The 25,595-nt window shown below is 41.6% G+C and overlaps 1 protein-coding gene across 2 annotated transcripts in view; it reads left to right on the top strand.

The window, feature by feature from the left end:
• Positions 1-25,025, top strand: part of PKDCC (protein kinase domain containing, cytoplasmic) — a 34,024-nt gene extending 8,999 nt beyond the window's left edge. Inside the window, exons 2-7 of one of the 2 annotated variants that reach the window (XM_040552917.1) lie at positions 4,367-4,489; positions 7,205-7,476; positions 10,800-10,879; positions 11,812-11,919; positions 20,867-21,040; positions 23,766-25,025. In XM_040552917.1, coding sequence (XP_040408851.1) covers positions 4,367-4,489; positions 7,205-7,476; positions 10,800-10,879; positions 11,812-11,919; positions 20,867-21,040; positions 23,766-23,851 — 843 coding nt within the window. In that variant the 3' untranslated portion in view covers positions 23,852-25,025. Of the gene's footprint in view, positions 1-4,366; positions 4,490-7,204; positions 7,477-10,799; positions 10,880-11,169; positions 11,767-11,811; positions 11,920-20,866; positions 21,041-23,765 lie in introns of those variants that run through there. The other variant, XM_040552918.1, reaches the window with a different exon arrangement.
• Positions 25,026-25,595: the final 570 nt, after the last annotated feature.

Genomic DNA, 25,595 nt, shown 5'->3' with positions numbered 1-25,595 from the left:
CAGTTGAGCCTGTCACTTGTATTACTGCTGGCAGAGGTGGCCTCCAGGTTATGGCTCCTGCAGTGGGGAAGAACTTGTGTTTGATATGGGAAAGCAGGGAAATTTTTTTTATTTTTTATTTTTTTTTTGTAGAAAACAATCTAAAAACTGTGATCACAAAGGGCTGAAAACTAGGAAGGCATTGGAGGAGCTATGCATCCTGACCTGGGAAGAGTGGAGCCAGCAGGGACCTCGCTGGGAGGTCATGGGTGGCATCTGTCCTGGCTGAGCACCTTCAGTTCGTGACGCATAGCGCTCTGGCCGAGGCTTTGCCCTGGTGTTTATTTTTCTGAAAGCCCAGTGAGGGTGTCTACGCTGATGCAGGAGGGTCTGTTGTTTGCCTATACTTACTCCACTGATGACAGCTTAATAAGCTCCTTTATTTTGTGTTTTTATTCAGTAAGCTTGTCGGCTTTTGTGCGGGGCCTGACCTCTGCTTTTGCCTCCCCCCTGGCTCGCCTGAGAGGGGCACCTCTGTCCCTGTCCCATGTCGGGCTATGGAGGGAGGTGAGCCCAATCTGGGTGGCCGTGGGCTCCTACCCGGAGGCCCTATAGCTTCCTGGGGGCTGTCCCCATATGGCTGCAGCCACTGAGGCCTGTGGCAGCACCGGGTGCATGGAGGCATGCGGGATTGGGCCTGTGTGGCTGAGGAAACCCAAACAGTTCGGGAAGAATGCGGTGAATAGGACTGCCCTAAATGAGTTACGGCATGTGATGTGAGAACAGTTAAACATTTCATATCTGGCTTCCATTTTTCTAAACAGAAAGCAAGGCGTCCCTATATTGTGACTGTTTGCTATTAGATTCTACACAAAAATATATTGGGGTGGTGTTTAAATGCAGTGACTTGATATGTCAAAAAGATGTGGGATTGTATTTCTTTCTACTCGTTTAATTGGAACCATGCTGCAAAGGCGTATGAAAGCCATCACTCTAATATATCTAAAGTGTAGCTTTGCGACACTGAGACTGACGTCCGACCTAACGGGATTTCAGATAGAGGAGATATTTTGGATCATCTTCTGCTTCCAACTATATTCAGCTTCCCCATGTGGTTATTTTTCTTGTTATTCTATGCATCTGGCTTTCTGTTTCTTACTTCACTGTCTGGAACACAAGCCGTTTTGTCTCATTTCAGACCTTAAAATGGATTGGACAAAAAACAAAAAGGAAAAAAAAAAAAAAAAAGGTTTTGGGTAATACCTCTCTACATGTTGTGTCTGTGTGCTAACAAGCCAACTTCTGAAATGAATGGCCTAAGAAGTACTGGAGCATTTTGCATCTATATATATTCTGTATGTTGTAGCGTCCGTGTTCTGGGTGGGGGTTCATCAGGAGGGGATGAATGTAACCATTTTAGATGCTTAATTGGCTGTTGGGACATGCCCAGTTTGTAATCATGATAATTGCACATACAAATATGACCATGTAATGACATGTGCATTTTTGCATTTAGTTTCAGGACTTCATTTCGAAAAAGTATAAATGTGGCCCAATAAATCCTTTATATTTCAAACTTCTGTGCTTTTATAACTCTGTATAATTATATAATAACACTGCATCTGGAGAGGTTTCACTTAAGTAAAAGCAATAAAGAGCTCAGGTTAGATTATATATTTTTTGAATTAGACCTACGTGAACTTACTCAGCGCTGTGTTTTTAGCTGTAAGATTGATGAAGTTCAGCAGTACTCGCGCAAGAAATTTTTTTTTCTGAGAATAAAGAACCCAAACTGGACCAGCTCGTTTAAGCTTCCACAGTGACTGAAATGATTAAGTGGGCAATAATATAGTAAAATATACCCCCAAACACTCAGATACTCAGACAGTGAGGACTTTTGCCAAGGTACAAATTGATTACCCAAATGAAAGAAAGACTTTAAAGCAAAGTTCCAGCTCCCTGAGAACAAGTCTAAATTTTTATAACTATGGGAATTCATGGATTGAGATAAAATACATACACATAGGTACTGTAATTGATTTCTACTTTTGTGATCATCTGCACATAAATAAATAATAAGACTGATTTCTCTATTTTGTTTGTATGGGCGTGTGTATATATATACAGTATTTTTTTTTAATAGTTCAATTAATGTATAATTTCTGCTTGTCTTCCTTATTTCTATTCATGGAGTAGTTTTCACAAATATTGAGAATGGTTAAGGAAGACTGGTAACTTTTTTGTATTCACTGTTACCGTGAATCAACATTTATTGAGATACAGTTGTTTCCCAGTCTGTATCCCTCATTTCCCTGGTGACTTTTTTTCCCCAATGGGTAGTATTGTGTACTACAGTCAAGAGCTAATCTCTGCAGATGATAGAGGAACAAATGTTAGATTCTGACACTCATAAGTGGGATTTTTGTCTGCCCTCACACATGAGAGAAGAGAAATACCTAGTAAAAATTGCAGAGTCCAGCTCATGATCCCTCCATGCTGAAAATTTTGTAATTCTCTGAGAAACAATATGTAGTGTGTTAAATATTTTCATTTCCATTTTTTTTTTTATTCAGAAGGTTTAAGCAGACTTGTGCCGTTGTGATCATCTGTGATTACACCCACACATTTCTAACTTCTGAATATAAGCTGCACAAAAATTGTGTCACAGATGGTAAGGAACAAACTCAAGTCCCATATGAATGGCTCTAGCTTAAAAAATTATTGCTGTTGCAGTTGTTGTCATAGCTGGGGCAGTGAAGAGAGAGGTCTGTTTTCCTATTTCAAATGTTCCTATCAGCATCCATCACAAATCCTCTGTTCTGCATCGGTGCCAAAATCTTTTTGGCATGTTTTAGGATAAAATCTTCTAGCTCTTTTTTGTTTAGGTTAATGTCCGTGTTTAAGCAGCTGTTTTGAAATACAGTGCCATTTTTACACCAAAAAGAAAAATTGTTTACTTCACTTGCATTTTTGGAACACTTTTTTTCGTTTAAATGCAGACAGCTATAGTCAGAGCTAGCAGTGTGGTTCCTAACAAATCATGTATTTGCTGACTTTAGCCTCTCTCTTTGCTTTTCCCTCTGTGAGGGTCACTAGTTGTAGGAATGTGCTCGATATTCAAACCTGCTCGCAGTGGCAGCTGCCAGCCTCAGCCTGCTCTATCCAGTGGCTGCACTCACTCTTCTGGCTCTTGGCTTTCCTGCTGGATTTGCTCTGTTTGCTGTTTGGATGAGCCTGACTTCTCTGGGGCCATATCCACATACCCCCAGCTCACAGGAGACCCTTGTCAGCTTCCCTTTCCAAACCTTCTTGGTTTGGAAAAAATGAGATTACTCAGGGAAAGCCAGGGATGAATAGAACCAGGACACTTTTAAAAGCGTCCTTTAAAGTGCTTTTTTTCCCCACACAGACTCTTTTACTGTAAGGTATATTTGACTGGGGGCAGAGATTACATTTAATTTTATTTCATGTGCATTCTGTTCTGGCTGGAAAGTTGCAATCAGATCCTTATCAGTCTCCTTTAACTGCCTCTCTGCCAGGGATTGGCAAGGAGCGTGTAACAGCCTGTCCCCATAGCTGTGTGAGACACTGTCCCACTCCATATAAAGCAAGAAATTGCTTCCCCACAACCTTTAAATGTTCTTCTTGGGCAATTATTTGTGCAAGTGAAAATTAATCATTCGGATGCCCTTGGAGAGTAAATGCAAGAAGGTGCTGCTGGAGCATGGCCGAAATTGCCATTTAAATTCCTTTTAAATTGAAGGATCTGCTGGCAGGTACTGTTTTGGAATATTTGCCCTTCTTTAATGGTACTGCACATGAACGTCCATCAAGTATTGCAAGAAGCAGTTTCTGGCTGGCAAAAGATAAGTTTTGGCATTTCAATTGCTTTTCAAGCTGTGTTTCATTGAAATACACGTTGCCACTATGTGCGCAAATAGTAGTCCTATAGAAATGTAATTAAAAGATATTTTGTGATGTCTTTTAAGCTCTTATTTAAAGAAAAATTAAGAATCTATCTTATTTAGCCAGGTATTGCATAGGCTAAGCTAATTTTCCTCTCATAAAGTTCTGTTTCTGCATTAATGGACTTTTTTTTTTTCTTAATCATTTGTTGGGATAAAATCCTGTATGGAAGGGTGTGCAGGGGCCACTTTGCTTGCCTTGAGCTGTGTGATACCCACAGAGGCTGTGCTAGCTAATCAGGAACTTCCTTTGGGGGTTTCAAGGGAGCGTTCCTCAAATGAGAGGATACAAAAGCTGTTGGGGAGGACTTCAAGGCAATTAAATGCCTTGTAAAAAATGTTTATTTTGCACCTCATCCACTGAGAAATGTAAAAGCGTGCCAAGATATGTTACACTTACACTGCATCGTGATTTTTTTCAGCTCTATGGCTATTGTTACCAAGATAGCAATGACATCCCAGACACACTGACGACCATCACTGAACTAGGCTCGCCTTTAGAGATGATTCAGCTTTTACAGACTTCCTGGGAAGACAGATTTCGAGTAAGTAACAACTGTTCTTTTAAAAGGTCTTTTAAGAGAGTGGTGAACATCCAGCATGAAACAGACGGTATGTACGATGCAGTATAATTCACATTTATTAAGCATTTGCTTTGCTTGTGATTACATCTTGGTTTAGAAGCAAAATTTAACACTCCCTTTCTCTAGTATTTAAGATGTTGTGCTATTTTGTCTTTGATGTTATTTATTTGTAGCTGGTATATGCTTTTTATATTATATCTGTAAATGTTTCTTACTCTCTAAAGCTTGAGGCTCAGCAGTTTTGGCGTTGAGCATAATGCTCTGCAACTGGAATTTAAACAATAGAAGTATGTTACATTTCTGTCCTGATCATTATCCTAGGTTGATTTTATAATTGTTTTCTACTGCTTCCTGTTCTGTTCGTCTTTTACTGGGGGAGAGTAAAATCAATGTACACAAATCTGAAAGCCAGGTTGTCCACCACGCTGGCAATTTACCAGGAGCACGAAGGTCACACTTAATTTGTCCAAAATGAAGCCAGACTGCAGCAATGCTTTGATCAAGACAGTGCTGTCTTGATCAGTGTATACTGAAATGTGTAATCAGCTGAGGTTAACTCCCCAAGAAGTTTCAAGGCAGAAGCAGTTTTCATCTAAAACACTTTGGGCTGTATGGCTACATCTGTACCAGAAAATGAAAAGTGCCCCTGACTGTGCTTGGGGACTAACCAGCGTGCTACAGCCTGTATCTGTACTATTAAATTTGGTGCTCTCTTGAGGGTGTGTGGCTATGTGCAAGATACCTATCAGGCATGGTCTTTGGCCATGCTGCCTTCTGAATTATGTCTGCGAAAGGCGAGGGAGCTCAACTTCAGCTCCCTTTTCCTGGAAGAAATACATCTGTAATAAATGTTTCCCTTAGCGTGGATATTTCTGAGCAAGCATTTGCAAAGGTAGGTGAAAGTGTGCTGTCTTAGATAATTTCATGCTCAGTAGCTTGTCTAGGTCTCAACTAACACAGAGAAGAAAGAGGAAATAAAATCATATCTTCTTGATACGTGAGACATATTGGTCAGGTCCTGAAAAGGGATAAATAAATGGCTTGACTTTATCCCTACAAATAATCTCCTGGTGTTGGAGGACTGTGAAGCAAGCTTTGTCCCCAGGGCAGCACCGCTCCCCTCAGCAGTTGTGTGATGCAGAGCACAGACTTCACTTGTCTGCTCGAGGCCTGTTGTACAGAGGTTTTTGCACTCCAGACTCCCAATAGGTATGCAGGCCATCAGTCCACAGGGGCTCAGCCTGGTCAGAGAGCCTGCCAGTGCAGGACCAACATCTCTTTGGTGTTTGAGAAAAGGTGATAATTTCAGACAACAACCTGTATTTATACTCAAGCTAAGTTCTGGCTTTGCTGGCAGTCAAAGCTATGTGTATTATAGGTTAGTTTTGGCTAGATGCGCCTTTATATATAACGTATTGTGGGATAGCGTGTGCAGGAATTTGGTGTACTTCCAGAGGGAGGAAAGGAAGGTCAGGTCTGGCATCTCATCTCTACGCTTGTATTCATTTACACTACAGGCATCGCCATGTAAACTTTGGTATCATTTAAGTAGGATAAAATCGTTCCAGTCCGGTCAAGCAGGGAGGTGATTATGGAAGTGTGGGATAGTCCTAATGTCCCACAGACATGCGGTCTGTGAGGTGGAACTTCAGACATGTTCAGCCTCTGCATTCTTGTGAAGTATGTGTTTAGGTGCTCCCCTGAGCATATCATTTATGCCCTGAGATCAAATTTTGATTTGACTACTTCAATATATGTGGCCTTGGCAGTGTATTTTAACAAAAACAAAGATTATATATAAACAACAAAGAGCTTGCTCGACCGAATAAGACCTGTTATTAGTGTAACACATAGAATAAAAATTCCAGTATTTAACTGTGTTCACATTAATGCTACTTTTGCATTAATATATTATGTAGTGGATTTTAAAGGAATGCATGAATTGGAAACAGTACTTTGGTAAGGGAACTGAGTTCAGCATTCATTGAGTTTGCTGTCTGTTAATAGTTATTCGAGTTCCCAACTTGCAATTAAAAAGTGCAGTGTCAGTGCAGAGCTCCTACCCCAGCCTCAAAATGGCATGTGAGGGTCCACCATGACAGACACTCACCCTTAGAGCTACAGAGGAGCCATGGAGCCGCTTGTTCTGGGTATTTGCTTCATTCCCCCCTGGAAAAGACAAACACAAGGGAAAACAGGAGACAACAATTACAATGGCAGCCAAAAGGCATGGTCAATAGGGAGGCAATACAGACACCCTCTGCAGTCTGAGCCTGAGCTGCAGGAGCAGAGCACTTGGGCCAAAATCCCAGACCTGGAGTTTGTACAGAGCAGAACTGTAGGCTGCGTGGTCAGGGCCTGTATGTAATGTGTTATTAAAAGTTAAGGCTTTTATTTCTATTAAAAGTAAGAATAGCAACAATGAGCCATGCTTCATGAATAGTGTGGGAAAGCACTGGTAAAGAAGCTTATTTTTGTTTCAAGTCTCCAAGGGCTTTACAATCAACTATGTTAATCCTATGAAAAATACCTTAGTTGCAACGTTCAGTGTTGAGGATAAGTTATAATGCCCATATTAAGTCATGTATTTATGAATCTATCTTCAGCTAAAGGAGTTTCATTTATATACTTTGTACTGAGAAAATAACACAAGGTACTCATGTTTTTGTATTTCAGATATGTCTCAGCTTAGTTCGGCTTTTGCATTATTTGGCTCACTCTCCTCTTGGCTCTGTGACATTGCTGGATTTTCGCCCTCGACAGTTTGTGATCGTGGATGGGGAGCTGAAGGTGACAGATCTAGATGATGCCAGTATTGAAGAAAGCTCTTGCACCAGTAACAGTGACTGCTTTATGGAGTTCCCAGCAAGAAACTTCACTCTGCCTTGTTCTGTTGAGGGTCGGTGCCAAAACATGAATGAAAAGAGGAATCTCTACAATGCTTACAGGTACCTGATCAGTTTTCTATAAGGTAAAAGGGAATTAAAAATGAGTAAAAAGCCTGCAGCAGCATCTATGGTTATTCACATCAGTAAATACATTTTGTCTCAGATCCGTTATCCAAGATCTATGAATAATCGTTTCATTTGGGAAAATACCATAACATAGCATTTATACTGGGAATATATTTGCATGCTTTGAGTGTGGTTCACCACTTAGTCTAATTTTATGTTGGTTTAATTCCACTGAGTTCTTCGTACAAGTAGAGGTTTTTATGAGTACAACCGAGGTGCTTGTAGAGATGGGGGCCCATTAACTCTGTAGTGAGGCAATTCTCACTGTTGTTCTCCGGTGTGAGTTAATAAAGGTTATCACACATTTTTTACAACCAGTTTAGGAAAGGGCTGGCTTCAGAGGCAGAGTGAGAGTTCAGCTGTCATCTTGCACTTTGTCTCGGTGCTCCCCTGCCTTGCAGGAGCCTGCCTTTGGTAGGGTGATAACAGTCCCCAGTGCCACCATGCTGTGCAGGGCTCTGTGACATGCTCGTAGTGTCTACAACATGGGAGTGCAGAGGTGACAATTCATGCTGGACCACTCAGCTGCGTGGAAGAAAGCATTTGGCTGAAGCATCCATCTTCCATGTTTAAGGGAATCCAGATACGAGGATGGAGAATCTCAAAGCAATATCATAATGGTGCGCTCATTTCTTAGACTGACTTCCCTTTCAAGTATCATGCCATTCACTCCTTGCCAGACCACAGCGAGGAGACTCTTCTCCAAAGAGAGTCTTCTGCTTTGGTCCCGGGGTGCTTACCAGCATGTGTGTTGCATTAGCTGACCACACTGAAATGGGCTGCACCACATGACAGCCATCTGCAGTTGTGCAGCGCAGATTTTAGTGTCCTGCAAAATTTTCCGTTTCCATTTGCTTGGCTTAAAGATCCTGCTTAGCTAGCTAACTTTTGGTTAAGACCATTTTACTGGTCTGGCTAAGAAACCTTAAATAGGCATCCATCCATCGCAGACTTAAGTGGAGATACGTCTGCGGTGTGGTGGGCTTGGGGCAGGTTGCCGGTCTCACTGAAGGAAGCAGTCTTTTCCTATTACAGCTCTTCACATTTCCTTTGAACCGCACATCAGCATGCAGCACAAAGTATCCCAGTGGTTTCAGCCCCTGGTTTTACTTCATGTGATGGAGACAATCGTTTTTTGTTCAACAGCAGATTCAGGCTATAGGAGGCTGCGACTGTCAATGATGAAACATTGGCTACAGACCCTATGCACTTGTATTAGAAGACAAAATCTTTAATTGATTAGGTGTAGGCTACTAGATTTCATATTTTCATGCACTCTCTGGCTGTATGGGTGGAAATTAAGAGTACTCTTTGCCTATGCTCAGCAAAAGGGTTCCTTGAGCTGTTGTTAGGCAGAAGTCAAAAGTAGAAGTCCGTCAAATAATGCATAAAAACCTTGTAATTTTAAAATATGGTAGGCCTTAGCCTTGAAAAGATAATTAGGCTACCTACTCAATTTCTTTAAATAAATAATTAAAAGAGAGGAAATATTTTGGGAAGAAAAAACTCTACAAGCCTTGGCCCATCTTAATTTTCAGATGGTTACCTTCTGTCATAAACATGTCTCTATGGGTTTTCCTCCAAATGTCCAGGGGAAAAATCCTAAAAGCACTGAATAGTTTTAAAAGTAAGGATAATTAATATTTTGAACTATTGACCAACAGCTGAGATGAATTCTCAATCACTGACAATTCTTAAATTAGGATCAGATAGTTCTCCAAAGAAAAAAGAAATGAGGAAAAGGCTGTAGGAGCAGATTGAAAGGAATCTGACAGTCTGTGTTAGGCAGATCACAAATGATGCCACTGACCCTACAATCTATGAATAACAAATGTTCATGGAATTAAGTTGTGCAGGCGCCAGTGCCTGTACATTTCAGAATTTCACATGTGGGTGTTTGCATTAGGACAAGTTGTATAGCCACAGAAAAACAACGAGCTCCACAACTTGCATCTATCTGGCATTTAGGAAAATAAATGGCAGCTACCAAGTTTTTGCATAGAGCTGTTCACAATCAATTGGACTCTGCTTATGGGTACTCTCTAAGCAGAAGAATGAGGTTAAATTTGCTAGATAAATTGTTCGCTACAAATGTGGTGTTGCTCTTTAGAGTTCCATGTCTATTTATATTGGCTGTTTCATACTCATGGCTAGGAAAACCTACCTGGGGATAATCCCGCTTGTGAAAATCATAAGTATTATTTTTGTAAGGGATTAAAAGGGATTTAAAATCTCAAGGAAATATTCATTGTGTAAGTGAACTATGTCAGCTCAATAATACCCCTGTCTGTGATCAATTTTTGCTATCAGTAACTCGATTTTTTAATTTGTGCTTGTGTAAGACATCTGCTAGTCTTGCTCCTGAGTATGAGTCACTGTGGGTTTCTGTTTGACAATGTCGTCTCTGTATATGAAAAAACGTTTACTTTGCTTCGCAGGTTAGATGTAAAGCAGGGCAATTTCCCAATTGTGTTACTGTTCTGCTCATTACCTAATATTTATGTCTGATAGTTCTGTTTATATTGTCAGATCCTGAACTGTCCATCTCTATCTTACGTTGCTATGACACTGAGTTTGCAATGGTTAGTAATACTGGAAGAGTAATAGAAATTTAAAGGAACAACATGTAGTTAAGTATACTTCAGTGATGTGAAATAAAGGCACATTGTTTTTCCGTTTGTAATTAAAAATATTAAAACGGAGACTATATATCCAGATATGGCTATCCACATGAATGCGTCTTGAATTTAGATAAATGGTGAGGACAGAGAAGACGTTCTGAACTGCAGTGGCACAGAAACAACAGGTTTTCTCCTGACTGTTAATTTTTACAGTCTAAAAACACTAGAAAAGGAAATAAGTCAGTTATTTGAAATGAGCAGAAATCCGATTTATGCACTTTTAAGCCTTGAAAAAGCCCCGAGACTTGTGAGATTCATGGCATCCTTGTAGCATGTCAAGGTACAGGCAGCTTTGCAAAGAATCACAATCCATGGGCCTTCGTAGCAAATTTTTGCATTAACGGAACATTTACACATAGTTACAAGGCAGCCTTGTACATAACAGCATGGTCTAGGTATGCCAGACAGCTGTGTGAATACTCTCAGCTATGTATTTATTTCACTATAGAATATGATTGTTTCCTGTATAGGTCAACAGCTTACAAGCAATAATAATTTTATTCTTGATGTTGTTTGGTAGTTATTGCATGTTTGTAATCTCTTTATTTCTCAATATGTATTACTTTTCCTTTGCAGGTTTTTTTTCACATATCTTCTGCCACACAGTGCACCATCCTCGCTGAGACCATTGCTGGATAAGATAGTCAATGCCACAGGTAATCACACTGAATGGGGTAATGCCAAATATTTCTCTTTTCAGTGTGAGCGTCACACAGGGGATGTAGAAGATGCTGTTTTTGTGTTCCCTGTAAGGGAATGAGATTATTTTTTATATCCAGGGTAACTTTCCCCCCATAAGAGAAGGCAAGAAGGGCTGTATATACCAGAGAACTCTAAATTTTGAGGTTTTAACTATGCTTCACAGATGTCTGTGTTTCTTCCTGACACCTCTGCACAGGAGTGAATTGCATTAGAGCACAATTTCTGTGTTTCTTCCATCCCACAGGGAGAGCTCGGTCCTTAGTGTGGAGCTCCTTGTGGCATCTGGAGGAGTCCCTACCTCTAGCAAGAGGAATTGTAATTATAAAGACACGATACTTCCCCATTGCCAATGGTACTGTTGGTGCTTTTATACCTCAGAGGCCAGAGGCAAGTGAAATTACCATAGACCTTGACTAATAGCCAAGGTAGTGTCTGTGGGACAAGAGTAGCCACATGCGCCTGCAGCTCTGATTTGAGGGCTTTTGGTGCATTGTTCTAGGGGCTTTGTGTCTTGCACTGTGTGTATTCCACGGGGAATTGTATGATGCCAGGCTATAACTAATTAGCAAGCAAATCCTTTGGAGTTCCCTGTATTGGCTGAGGTTCATCCCGTGCTGGGAGCTCACCACAGCGTTTTTTCGCCCGCAGGCCTGGGCTTCCCATCTGGACAAGCCAGCCTTTGACATGCCTAGCTCATGTCAGGTATGAAATCCAATTTGGTGGTCACTTTGTAGTAGCTAATAGACTTCGTGTCCACATCACAACATCGTCACGGAGTAGGGCACTGCTGGGCTCTGATGCTTAGGGCTTTATTTGAATGCAGCCTCTCTTTAGCCTTGTGAAGGCTGCTTCTCATCTGAATCATGCTTTTTCTGTGCTTTTAAAGGAGAACTTCACTGGGGAATAGATGAAACAGCTGCTCAGTTAGAAAGAGTTTTGAATCTGTATAAGAGTGGAGAGTACCTACAGAACACCACCCGGATACCGAAAGCTGGTAAAGTATTCTTTCTTGAAACTTGAAAACAGAGACTCTGCTTTGTCTTGTATTTGAGGTTGGAAAGGGAAAACGTGCAGAAAACAGGGAGCTTACAGGCCCTTAAAATCATGCACATGATAATCAGTTGTCTACTTTATGCTTCCTTGGTGCCGTCTGAAGCCCTTCTCACTGAATGAGGTGGTTGGGCATCCATAGGAATAAGCAGGCTATATGGGGAAAAGGAAACCCAGCAGATCATGGCTCTCCATAGTGGGTCTGCAGAAATTGTGTTTCCTCACACCCACACAATTCTCTGCTGTTGGAGCATTTGAACCCACCCAAACACCGAGACTGAAATAGGAATCCCATAAAGATACCCTAACCCTTTGTGGATTTCCTGAGACTTACGGGAGTTTCTTGCGACTTAAGCACTTGTAGATTGGAAGAGTAAAGTTCTTGCTTGCTGCACAAGAGAAAAGCACTGTTTGCAATAAAAATAATAATAATAAAAAGATAAAAAAGGACAGGATCAAAATGAAGTTGCATATAGCTTTTTTTTTTTTTCCCCTAATAAAATCTCTGCAGCACCACAGGTATATAAGATGCAATTTAAACAGCTGGGATATGTAGGGATGCATGTTCTTCCCGGAAGAGTAGGTTGTAGAATTGAACGTGTCAAAGAGGATTATGTGTGAAGGAAATTCCTGTTAAATATAACAATTGAAAAATCTGTTTTGCAAATTATTTTTGTGTATGTACAATATTCATGTCAAACTGTCAGCATAATTGACAGCAAGTTGATAGGAAAATTGCTGTTTTGCTGCAAAAGCACAGTAAAGAAGGAAAGATGGGTTCTAAATGAAGATGAATGTTGGCACAGAGGGTTTCAAAAGTTCAGTGAAGCATTTTCTCTGTGAAAGAGACACGGGAGCCAAATTCATTCCTGTCTTAGTGCTGTTAACCTCAAAGGGCCATGACACCAGGGATGAATTTGACCCACTTATCAGAATAATTCAATATTTATTTTGTTGTAAAATTGGCAGGAAAATTGTTGCAGGTGTTCATTTAACTTTCTAATTTTCAGCTTTTCATCATGGTCTGTGCTGAGTGATGCCTGTCAACACAGCAAAATTATTTTCAGCAGTACAATCGATAGTACAAACACGTCCTTTGTTGAAGAAGTGCCAGGAGGGCTGAAGTTTTTCTGTGATGCTGGTTGATTCCAGATTTAACTGCCATATCAGGACAATATGAAGTTTTGAATTTTAGAGGTCTGTCATGTTTATAAAAGTGTCTTAGGGAGGAGGGAGGAGAAGTTAGGACAGCACTAGTAAATGTAAGTTTCTACTCATATGAAGCAGCACTCCATGTGTATTTGGCTACTATATTTTGTGTTAGTTTAATTCCATAGAGTCCTGGATAATATGATGCAGAATCCACTATCCTTGTTCATGGCTAGTAATGCCCTTCTGTGCAAGTAGCCCTTTTTATTTTTAGGACACTGCTTATGGCCTTTAGCACGCTGCAGCATAAGCAAGGATGTTGAAAATCCGTACATACATTGTGTATCGTATTTGGCCAGTCTAAAAGGGCACTAAATTAAAGACCATGAGTGTAATATTGAATTCCTTGAGACGAAAAAGGTCTCAACCAATGACAAACCTGAGAAATCAGATATCTTGGTGGAAATTACATTTAGATGAGATATGTTTTCAGCCTTAGCTGACATGTCTTTAAGATGTGCAGGCCTGTTTCTTGTTTGTTCTAAAGCTACTTTAACCAAACAGAAAAGGAGTTGTAATTTATTTCTATTTTAAGGTTCCTTTTCCTTGCCAGAAAAGTATGAAGAAGTTATACTGTGAGGGTGAAAATACCCCTCTCTACCTCCTTGTTCGTATCCCTTTTATCCCGAGCACATTCCTCCCTCAACTAATATTTGACTTGTAATACCATGCTAGAATTCATTTTAATATCCTCAGTCCAGGGATTATTCAGTAAATGAGGAATTCTTCTGTGGTACAGTTGAATTACAGAAAAGGATGATAGGGGTGCTGGAAAGGACTGCTGTCCAAGTGGTTGTCCTCTTCCCACTGGCAGGCATTCCCAGCTGAGCTGGCTTCCTGACCAGCAAAACCAGGGCTGAATGGTGGAACAGGTCGAATATTTTGTATAACTCTTGATGGGTAGGGGAGGGGAAGATGGGTGAAAAGGGACAACCACGATAATCTCCCACGTTGTCAGCTGAGGTAGTGCTTTGGCCCTGTTTGGGGTCTAGGAGGACCCTGTATAATTCTCTGAAAGCAAAGCAAAATATTTTTGAGGTTACGGGATTTTTTTAAACCTTTTCCATCTTGTTTTGGAACATAATGAATGTTCAAGGAGAGTGTTTTTCAATCCAGTGCCAGGTTAAGATAAAACCTAGAGATTATGGTTTGGTTCTGAGGCCAGATCGGAGTTAGTCAGAGCCTTGCATCTGTATGCCAGTATGCCAAGACTGGCAGGCACAAGTTCACATCAATTTTGCTTCACATGATGAAAATCTCACAGGGCAACTGTCTCCTGAGGATTTTACTCTCTCAAGTAATAAACATGATAAAAATTAACTATGCTAGTCTCCACTGGCATCTGAAGGGTTGTGACAAAAGAAGGCCTTCCGGGTGTAAGATCTAGTTTGAAATCTTAGAGGAGAATTCAAATCGAAGAATTGCAACTTGTTTGTTTGTTTAAAAAAGAAACCATAGACGATTCAAGTAATGGTGCTTCAGAATTTGTCTTAGGTCTAAATGTTTTGAATTACGCATTGTCTTGGATGAGACATTATAAATTCTTACTAGGAAAGAAGAGTTCATGATCTTGGGCAGATGATCTAAGGCTGTAACTAAAACATAAACTTTTAGGAAACAGTTTATCTATCTGAACCTATGTTTTTGAAAGGAAGACCTCTTCCTTCCAAGTGAACAACATGAAGTGAGAAAGGTGATACTGATAATTGGTGGGGAAGTGACATGAAGAAAGTTCTCAACTCTAGTGCTTCCATAAAGAAAGTTTAACAAGATGACATAGTCATATTACAGAAGGTCTTGGATATTAGGCTTTCACTGTGCTCCAGTTGTAAAACATTTTATAGTGCTGTAAATTATATTATGCTCTGGACTTTGCTTTAGTATCTAAGAAACAGAGTAGAGGCACGGGAGACATTCGATAGCTACGTATGTGTTCTGTAATCATAAATCACACTACTGTTAATGTTGATACAGGAACATTACAGTGTTTAAAACAACGCCGTGAGCAGATACTTTTTTTAATATTCTGTCGACTCTTGGTCTCTTCTGCTAGAATCCAGAAGAACGTGAATTAAAACAGAAACCATGTATTTTCTCTGACGTGTTATCTAAAATGATTAAGTTGTTCCTTTAATTATCAAGATTAAGAAAACTATAAGAAATCTACTGATGCTTGTCAGCAAAGCCCTGTCTCAATATCAAAATTTGTATTTCTTCAGTCGAGTGACACTGATTTGTACCAACTGGGTGTCTGGCTCTATAGCTAAGCCCTGGCCTTTCAGTTAGCTCAGAATTTACTCAGAAATGCGTGAAATCAGCTAACACTAGTAAATCCGATAGCTTTGTTATTCATTAAAGCTAATAGATGACCCATTATTAGGCCTGAGGGTGTGCGAGTCCACAGAAAGGCATAATTAGCTTCTGTTGTTAGTTGAAAGTACGTTCACAATGCTAAAAAAGCTGGAAGGCTGGACATAAAGCAAAGACACTTGGTGTTTTCCTTTGTCTTAAGACAATTTGGCAGGATTACGCTGTATGTAAACATTTACAGTACAACAGTGTTTTGAGAAAATATTCTGCAGGGTCACTATAGCAACGTGCTTAGGAAATTGTAAATCTACCCAAGAATTATTGGAGTCAAGCAGGGCGTGTATGTTTGTGCACATGTGTATGTGTGAGGGAAATTTTGCAAGGTCACTGGAATACTGTTGGAGGCCGTTCGTATATCCTACGGCAGGCCAAAATGCAGAGACCAAAAGTATTCTGGTGACGGTGCTTGCAGGCTCAGCTGGGAACATACGGCAGTCCTTGCAGCCCGGATTCCTGCTTTATCTTGCACTTGTGCATTTGGCATTTCATTCCCAGGGATGTCAAGGCTGCTTTGTGGTGGGCTGAGGGGGAACGGTGCACAGGCAGGATGCCTCCCTCTTGTAGAGGGCTGTCACGTGGGCAGCCTGGCACCTGGCTTTGAGCTCAGATACCCTATGTACGTGACCCCATGCACCTTTAGGCTCATTCACCAATCTCATTGCATGTATAGGTGGTTGGGGCAGATGTGGCTTGCAGGAGCTGCCCGGGATGAGCGGTGCACGCTGCAGGGGCCGGTGGGTGCAGCAGGGCTCCTCACTGTAGCAGGGATGACTCCCACCGTGTAATGTTAATGGGAATAAAATGTCACAGAACATGCCGTTCTTATTTACTTGTGCTGCGGTGACACCACGCGCACCGATTTAAATATGGCTCTCCTGTGAGCGCAATAGGTGCGTGTGAAGGGGCAGCATTAGTTTGCAGGCTGCATGCATGAAACAGCCAAAGGACGAAACGCATGCCAGAGCAGCGGTGCTACCTCCCGGTCTTACAGCAAATCCGTGTCCTGGCAGGCCTTCCTGTCCTTCCAAACAGTTGGGGTTTGTCAGAAATGATTAAAAACAGAGACGCAGGATACACCTAGCGGGCTGTTTTCTCTGGTACACAAAAACTAGTTTTCCGTAGCACAACTGTACGTAAGGCTGCGTGAGGCTTTTCGTCAGAACAATGTTTAAATGTGAGGTACTGAGGCATGAGGAAGTTTTAAGCAGAAAACGAAACATGCTAAAAACATAAGTGCATTATTATCTATTTAGGATCTGATTCTGCATTCCTTAATTTCCCTGGGAATCTGTGGGACAGTTTGTGTAGCAAAATACTGCTCAGTGCTGTTATCACTGAGATGATTGGCAAGATGAGGCTCTTTTCTGCTTACTTGTAAGAAAAGCAATTAAAAGAAAATCCAGATTCGACTGCCAGTGTTTTTTTTTTTCCCATTGTTGAGGAACAGAGGAAGGAGGAAAAGGAGTAACATGATTTCTGATTTCTTTTCAAGGATGAACGTTACTGCATAAATGTCACTGACCCATGCTGTATTGGCAGGTGATAACTAGAAAAGAAAACTGGGCAAATTTCCAACGAGTAGCTGTAGTTGGTAGTAAAAGTGCAATCTGGCTGCTGTGGCTGAAATAAACGGTCATTAGGACTGATTAAAGTCAGATTTAGGGTGACTCAAACAACCTAAAAGGGGGAAACCACAGGCGGTTTCACATAGTTTATAATATACTTGTGGAGTTATTTATATGACTCAGTCTAGTAGAGTGAAAATGAGTATGTTTATAGATTATAGTCAGCTTTGGGACAACACAGGTGATTTTTGATGGAAAGAGGTTAGAATGAGATTTTCAAGGGCTGGCTTTCTCTCAGAGCTCTTCCACTGGTCAGTGAGGCTACAGATTGTGTTTTAAGTTGCCTGTCTTACCTGTCATGAGAAGGCACACGTTTTGAAAATTGCTGTGGCTGTTGTGGGGATGGCTATTCCTGTAAGAAAATTTTAAGAAGATTTTGGACCAATTGAAACAGCATGTTTTGATTGTCCGGAGCAAGCTTTTAAAAATATTTTAAAACTATTAAAAATATTGCAAAACAAAACTTCTGAGAGTTGCCCAGATGCAGCATAGCAAGATATTCTGAACTATCAAAATGTTTACGTGGCAGGAAAAATGTTTCCCAGTAGGATTTATTTGTCTAGCTGAGAGCAGCGAATCAGCTCCCGTATGTTAGGCTGGAGTAAATCTGTCATAAGTGACATCGAGATCGGGCTTACTGCATTACATTTATTTGCTTCAGCCCTCACAAAATAACTAGATGGAAAAAAGGCTTTTTGTTCATCTATCGTGATAGCGTTAGGAGTGTCGTGCATTTCTCTGATCTATTCCTTGCCTTGATAGTTTGACACAGAGTATATAAAGTCTATGTATACGTATGCAAAAGTGTAAATTTATGGCTGCATTTATGGTATTAGGCAAGTATTTATTGGTTTTAAACACCATTAGTCTGGAAATCGACCAGAACTTTGACCTTTTTATGATGTGATTTACTGCCGTGAGCCTTCAAATTCCATGGACTCCATTTAAGCAAGTTTCAGGTCTTGGCAGGACAAAAACCTGGGCTAGAGCTGTCTCTAACCCAGTGGGGAACCGCTAAATCGAGCTTGTAACTGGACTGGGGCAACGAGGGTGATCATTTAAAGGTGTGGGGCAAGCCCAGCTCCATCACTGGGATCTGGCATGGTTGGCCTTGATGTCTGACTTGCCCTGCGTTTGTAACACCAGACAATTCTATGCCATGATGTTTTTGTTTTGGTATATATCGCACGGCATACCACGAAGGCTTTACTGACTTTAAAAAACAAGAAACAAAGGGCTGAAAGGGTTTGGGTGCAAAAGGTAGTGCATAGCGATTGCACAGGAGAGCTTTGTTCCTGTTTGTGATTTATCGAGCAGGTTTTGTGTAAGAGGGGAACAGCTCTTTAAACTGATGCAATGAGTACTGATGTTTGGGTTCCTTGTGCATTTAGGTCTCTCATACACAAGTGTATTTCCCTCTGATATAAATTGGACTTGAATGCGAGGAGCTGATGCAGGCCTGTTACAGTGTGGGTTCTCTCAGCTGGCTGGGGCTAGTGGGGGGCAAGGAGCAGCAGGAGGCTCTGGTGATTGCCAGGACACATCTCCACCAAGGGACGTGCTTCAGGAGGGCCCTTCCTCTCTCTCCTTGCACTTCATGTGAGAAGAGTGTATTTCTTCTCAACTCATGCAAGTAAGGGTTCAGGGGTCAGCTTCCTAATTTGTGGCTGTGTAAACAAGAGATTCCAGGGATGTTTGCCTTTGGTGTGCAGGGGGTGAAGGCAGCTACGTTGCCCTACTCGAGATAAAGTGAGTTTTGGAGAAAAATGCAGTTTCCACAGACCTGCACTCAGCTGGCATTGTGTTGAGTTTTGGGTAATTTCTGACCGTGATCATCTCAGAAAGAATCCCATGCTGGCTTCCTGGGGCAGCAGGAGCACCTGGCTGGGTTGGAATGGCTGCACGCTCTCACCTGTCCTGCCCCCTGCTCCTCTGCAGCAGAATGCTCCCCAGAGGGTCCTGCTGCATCCACCTTGGCTGCTTGGGCCCCTACGTACCAGCTGGGAGGTTTGCATCCCCTCCTGCCATGTGAGCCAGGACCCTGCTTTCGCCATTACGGTCATTGCTGGCCCTCCTCTGTCATTTAACATTTACAAGCTGCCCAAATGATTCACCAGGCTCAATTTTTTGGCATCTCATTTGCACGCATCATTTTACTGACCTTGGTTGTAAGGCACCGATCAATATTCAGCAGTAACCGTACAGAGATAAGAGAACATTATTCACTTACATTCAGTTATGGTTATTGCTCTACGGCTGATAAAACAATTAGAAAGAAAAAGGGATCTTTACCTAGCCAGTCAGTAGCAGCTTGATGCATGTGGTGACTTTTCTTCAAAAGGACTGCATATATATTTTTGGTGGTGAAATGAATGTTTCTAATGTGAAACTAATTAGTCTTTTTCTTTTCTTCATGAGTGTGTCTGCATTTCCTGAATTAATGAAAGGGGTTTTTGCCTTTGGTGTAAGTTGGACATGATCAGCTCTGATTTTGCTTCCTGTTTGTGTGTGTGTCTTATGATAATTTTAATGAGTCAGGCCTAAAAAAGAATGTACTGACTGCATTTGTTTCACACTGTGTCAGACTGCGGTATTAATGAGCACTTGTGGGTGTGCAATTCTTTTCCCAATTGAAATACCAGCAGTTTAGACTCACAGGCACACTTGCCTCTGACTTGGTGGTGTTTGTAAAATGTGCTGTCTGAAATATTCGCAGGCTGTATCTGCAATGTCAGGAAGAAAATGCCTGAATGAAAGTGACTTAAGAATAGGCTGTGAGTCAGAGCAGCCATCTCTGGTTTCTATAATAGATACAATGAGAAGAAATATAGAATGTATTTATTTTTTGAATAGGATGGGTGGGGGAGAGAGACAGGAGGGAACCATCCGTTTGTGTGTCCGGAAGCTAAATAGAGATGTGTCTAAATGATTAGTTTAATTTGCTGGTGCATTCATTAGAGAAACCCCCATAAGTGGCTGGGAAACCTAGAGGAGCTGTGAACAGAGAACAAGGGGAGCTCATAAAGGCAGGGGAGACTGAACGGCAGCCAAGGGGACGAGCAAAGCACCGGGCAGCGCGGAGGCCAGGGCAGCCACCATGCCGACATGCTTCCTGAGCTTTTTTTCCCTTCTCCTCCCGGAGGCCCATCGAGCAACTCCCCTTTTGTGCTCATCTGAGCAAGCAAAACAAAAAAGTTTGCTTAATTAAAAGGCTGTCTTTTCTTTCCCCCTCTAAAGGGGCTGGAGGAAACTAGCGTGCCGCTGTGAGCGCGAGGGAGGGCTGGGGATGCATGGTGGGGCTCCCCACGGCAGTCCCGCTCTCTGAGCAGAAGTAGGACAGCCAGTCGGTTCATTCGAGTGGATGCTCTTGGTTCAATGGGACATTCTTCCCCTAAAACTCCTGGTAAGACCAGAGCCTCGCTGGTGCGGTGGAGAAGGGGAAAGCATTTTGTGCACAGACTGTTTATTTACAGACCCTTTCTGGAAAGGGGAAAAAAAAGTGAGAAGAAAGGAAAAGGAAAGTAAGGTGCAGAGCTATAAACACGCTTGGGAGTGAAATGAGGCTGGTACAGTCACCTTTTCCATCATAAATACCCCTCTCCTAAGCTGTTAAAATAACCTTGCCTGCTAAGAACAAGCACTTTGCTAGAGCTTTCAGACCGATTGCTTTACTCTGGTTATTTGCAGAGTACAGGCGGGTGCCTGAAGCCTTTATTCCTGATGAGAACTACAGATGCTGGCCATCTTACCATCACAAAGGCTGCCTCCTCTCCGTGTTTGACGTCAATGAAGCCATCGAGATCTGTGACAGCTACTCCCAGTGCAAAGCTTTCGTCTTGACTAACCAGACGACTTGGACAGGTAGGTCACAGGTGCTGCTGAAGAGGAGCAGCAGGAGCTGAGTCATGTATGCTGGTTGCTTCAAGCGTTTCAGTACCACTTGGGGAGCATGCTGTGCTGGACTGTGGGAGCCACCACTGACAGCAACAAGAGAGAAGAGTTTCCGATGGTTCAATGGAGGTCTTTTGGGCTTTGGTGGGACATTTTCTTGCCTCCCTTCAGGGGAGCAGGAGTCTGCTGGTAGACCCAAAGGAGCAGGCACCAGAGGGCTTTAGGATATGCACCATAGGTTTCCAAACCGTAGAGTCCAAAATTTTATTTTGAAGTACAGCGACAGAGATAACAACAGAAATCTGTGACCTGTTTCTGCAGTTAAATGTGCAGGCCATGGTGCAACATCTGGGTTTACATAAACCTTTCCAATCCATATCGTTGTTGCATTTTGACACAAAACCAAACAGGTTCTCCCACGCATCTAGCTGGGACTTCCCAGCTGGTGTAAGAGATGTTCTCGTGCTGGTGGGAGCAGCGTACTGCCCACAGGGCTTTGGCTGAAGGACAGTGAGGAGGGAGGGTTTAAACCACTTAGAGGTGGAAATGCGCAGTGCATTTCAGCTGGGAAACTACAGGAACTTTGAGGGGAAAATCCCATTTGCTACCACAACTCATTTTCTTGTCTACCAGAATATGCTTCTTGAAAAGATAAATACACTTTCCAAAAGGTTTGTGGGCCTGGCAGTCTCAGTGTGGTTCCCCTGAAGGCAGCCAGTCTGTGCTGATTAACATCAGTGGAGCATCGATCCTGGCTCGTGGCTGCTGAACCAGACCGAGGCTTGTTTCAGGGAGCTCCACAGCACTCCAAGAAGCGAAAATATTACAAGTGCCTTCTAGAAAGAGACATGATTGTGTGTATAAGGTGGACTGGACTAAATCCGTGCTCTTCTGTCGTCATCTCATGAGATAAAGCCCCCACTGAAGCCAGTGTGAGGTTTTTCTCCCATGATGACTGGTTGTGCACGTATGTCCTGTGGACTCTCATCCTGTGACTGCTCTGCATCTTCTCCATGCACACAGTGCTATTCTCCTGCTTGAGCAATCTCAAGCAATTTTGGCTAGAGCCAGGCTGGTTACCCTACTCCTGTGTTTGAGAGGAAGGGTGGATGATGTGAGCCAAGGCTTGGGAAAGCTGATTTAAGGCCTTGCTGTTCCACAGATTTCAGCACGGCAAGTTATTTAGGCTCTAAGACTCAGCTCTCTGTCTGTACAGCTGTGATCACAGCAGGTCTTAACTTTATAGTCAAAATTTACTCTGTGTGCAGTTGGGTGCTTTGGTTGTACTTAGCTGAGCAACATAAATACACACCAAAGTCAGGGTTGTACATGTGCCTATTTCTCAGTGCAGGTCTCCAGCTCCGAAAGTAACACGATTAAAGAGAAACTACACATACCAGGGCATTTTAGGCAGTACTGCTACAGCTTTCTGTATTTCTTGTGCTTCTGAGAGATTTGAACAGAGACTTACATGGATCCAAGAGTAACTTAATTTATATTAACCTTGCCTGTGGCTAACCAGTGACTACTAGGTCATCATGTCAGACTATCTGTAGTCAGACTTTTGAAGTTAACTCACATACTAAAAAATAATTCTTATGTCACATGGAAATTCCTAGGAAGTTTAGAGCAGCTCCTGTCTCAGATTTTGATATTAAAAGCAAATGAGACATAGCAGCCATATTTCAAGTGTTATCTTTTCATTCCCTTTTCTGTGCCATCCCTGACATATAAGCACACAAGTCCCTGCAATGTGCAGCATGGAAATTTGGTTAGTAATTGAGGTATCCTGTTTGCCATGTGATACTTCTAAGAAAATAGTGTTATGGGAGCCCCCTAGAGAGGCAGGCTGGGAGTAAAGAGCAATTGTTTCCTCTGAATATTAGAGTGTGAAGGCAGAGGTTGAATAGCTGTGGAGAATACCTCTGTGGCCTCTGCTCCAAGGAACTGCTGTGTATGAAGGAGAGCAGGTAGATAGGGATGTGAATAAGATGCTGGTTCAGCAAGCAAGTACAAGACCTGTACTGCAGCTCCCATGGACAGCAGTGAGTGAAACCTCACTAAAATCAGTCATGCTGGACTTGGCAGGGTATCTTGCACTGCCAGGGGGTTCTCAATGGATGTGGATTTATTTATTTATTTTTGTATGAGGAGTAAATGCCTTGCTCCAGAATGTGTAAAAACCCAGAGCTACAAAGTGATCAACAAGAGCTATTTCAGAGCAAGTAAAGCTTAATGTATCTTGTGCTGATCAGTACAGCAAAGATTCAAACATGCAAAGATGATTCCGCTCCTGTACAACCAAATGTCTGCCCTTTATTTAAGCCCTGAACCCAGGCCCATTTATATCAGTGGGAGAGTCTTTAAAGACATATTTTCTTTAAAGATTATGTTAAATTTGTATTAAAATCTTCAGACCTCTCTTTCCTTTACCTTGTTAGCTATATGCAGCCATATCTTGACCATAATCACATAAGAATAAAAATACAGAGCCCAGGAGAGATCAGTGTACCTTGAAGTGAAATCATTTCAGTTTTATAACAGTTGAAGTTAAGAAGAAGTTCAATGTTGGGGTGCCTAAATGGTGTACAGGTTGATCGTGAATATGAAATGTCAGTACTGTAAAGCAGGCAACCTTTTGCTCATCACTTCTAGTTACCTTTTTTTCCTCCCTCCCCTCTCCTACTCCGTGCAGGTCGGCAGCTTGTCTTCTTCAAGACGGCCTCAAATCATATCATGCCTGATCCTGACAAGATAACGTATGTGAAAGTGACAGACTGACAGCTAAAGTGGCTCGGTCTGATGCGTGAGTGACAAGAGCTGTTTGTGTATAAATATAGGCAGCTGTTATGTATAGGATGGCTGTGGACGGGGAGATAATTGCACTATTACTCATTCTAATCTATAGAGTGCTAAACAAAACTTTAAAGAAATAACCTGCATGACCAGGATGAATGTGCAATAAAACAACACTTTGAAAATGTGATTTTAAAACAAAGCAAAGTACAAAATACGATACACTGTTGGGATGTAATTTTGCTTACAAATCAGCTGGCAGCTCTAGCTTTTCTAACCAAGGTTAGCATGACCTTTCTGACCTGTGCATGTGTGTACAGGGATGGAAACTGATCATTTCTATGAGAAGTCTGTATCCTCTGCATTGATATTTATTTGGGCACGTACAACTGAGTAACTGAAGCATATCAGTTTGTAAGCTAAGTATCAAACATTACTGAAGACAATCAGCATTCGTGTTAACGTCATCAAATATGCAATAGCAACATGTTTGTCAAAATGAAGGAATTGGTTATGTTTAGAATTGCAAGACTGTAGCTAATTTTCTTTTTTGCTTCCAATGTTATCACAAAGGTTCGTATTTTTTTAATTTAAAAGAGCCATTTTGTAGGTCTAGCAAATCACATAAGCATATGAATGGTCCCACTGAAAGGCTAGGGACTTACCCAAGTGCTGAGTGCTTTGCTGAATAGGGATAGGCCTAAGCATATGCTTACAATTAAGCCTGTGCTTAAGACTTTTGTTGAATCGAGTCTGAATTGTTCATGAAGCAACATCTTTGACAGATTGGTAAAGCAATCCATCTGGTTGAACAGGACTATTTTATTGAATATCTTGCAGTTATTCATATTTTTTTTATCATCAAATCCTTGGTTTTCTAAGGCACCGCTTGCTAATTCTTAGAGTGAATGAAGTAAATGACCTCAATAATGGTAATTGAATTCTAGCCTTAATTCTATATAAAATGCTTTTTATAGGCATGGTGTGTCTAGAAAATTTGCTTTCAGTGAAAGCAATAAAGTAAATGCTAAAGTGACCAATGTCATACTGTTTTGTAGTTTGTACAGCCAGGAAAAAATGTGCTTTTGTTTCTTAAATTGTTTATTTTTGTAAAAAAATAAATAAATAAATAAATAAAAGATAAATATGATCTCTTTCATACTCAGTTTTCTTGTGTTGCAAATAAATGCCGAAATCCAGTGAAGACTTAGCCATAATGCATTATAAGTCACATTACGCATGGGATACTATTTCCAGGAACAAATTGAGGTTGCATCAGTGTCTTCCATGAAGGATGGGTATTGGAGTGGCTTTATCTATGGGCTTGCCTGTCACAAAGCAGGTGGCCGTTATAAAACAACGCCTCAGCAACCTTTCTTCTTTCTTTGTGGTTTGAGTCATGTCAGCACCAGTCTTCTAACATTGGGAAGGGGAGAGGATGAGAACAGAACCTGAAGTAATTAGCAGTGGTGCTAAATGGTGTTTTTCTTGCTGCGCTTTACCAAGAAGAGAGAGGGAAGGATGGATGGCAGGAGAGCAGGGAAGCTGGGAAGAAGTGTTCATAGCCTGAGTGATTACGCAGGAGGGATGGTCTGATAGTGACACGGTTGGCAGCAGGTCTTGTCTCACCACGGTTTCTCCGAGGTCACTGATACCCTAATGACTTCTGGCAATTCACTGAAGTGACATGCTGTAATGGCCGTAACTCACAAATTATCAAACTGCCCCC

This window comes from Cygnus olor, chromosome 3 (assembly GCF_009769625.2).
Source record: "Cygnus olor isolate bCygOlo1 chromosome 3, bCygOlo1.pri.v2, whole genome shotgun sequence".
Classification (NCBI taxonomy): Eukaryota; Metazoa; Chordata; class Aves; order Anseriformes; family Anatidae; genus Cygnus; species Cygnus olor.
The sequence above is the reverse complement of the archived record's forward strand: the minus strand, read 5'-3'. Positions and strand labels throughout refer to the sequence as shown.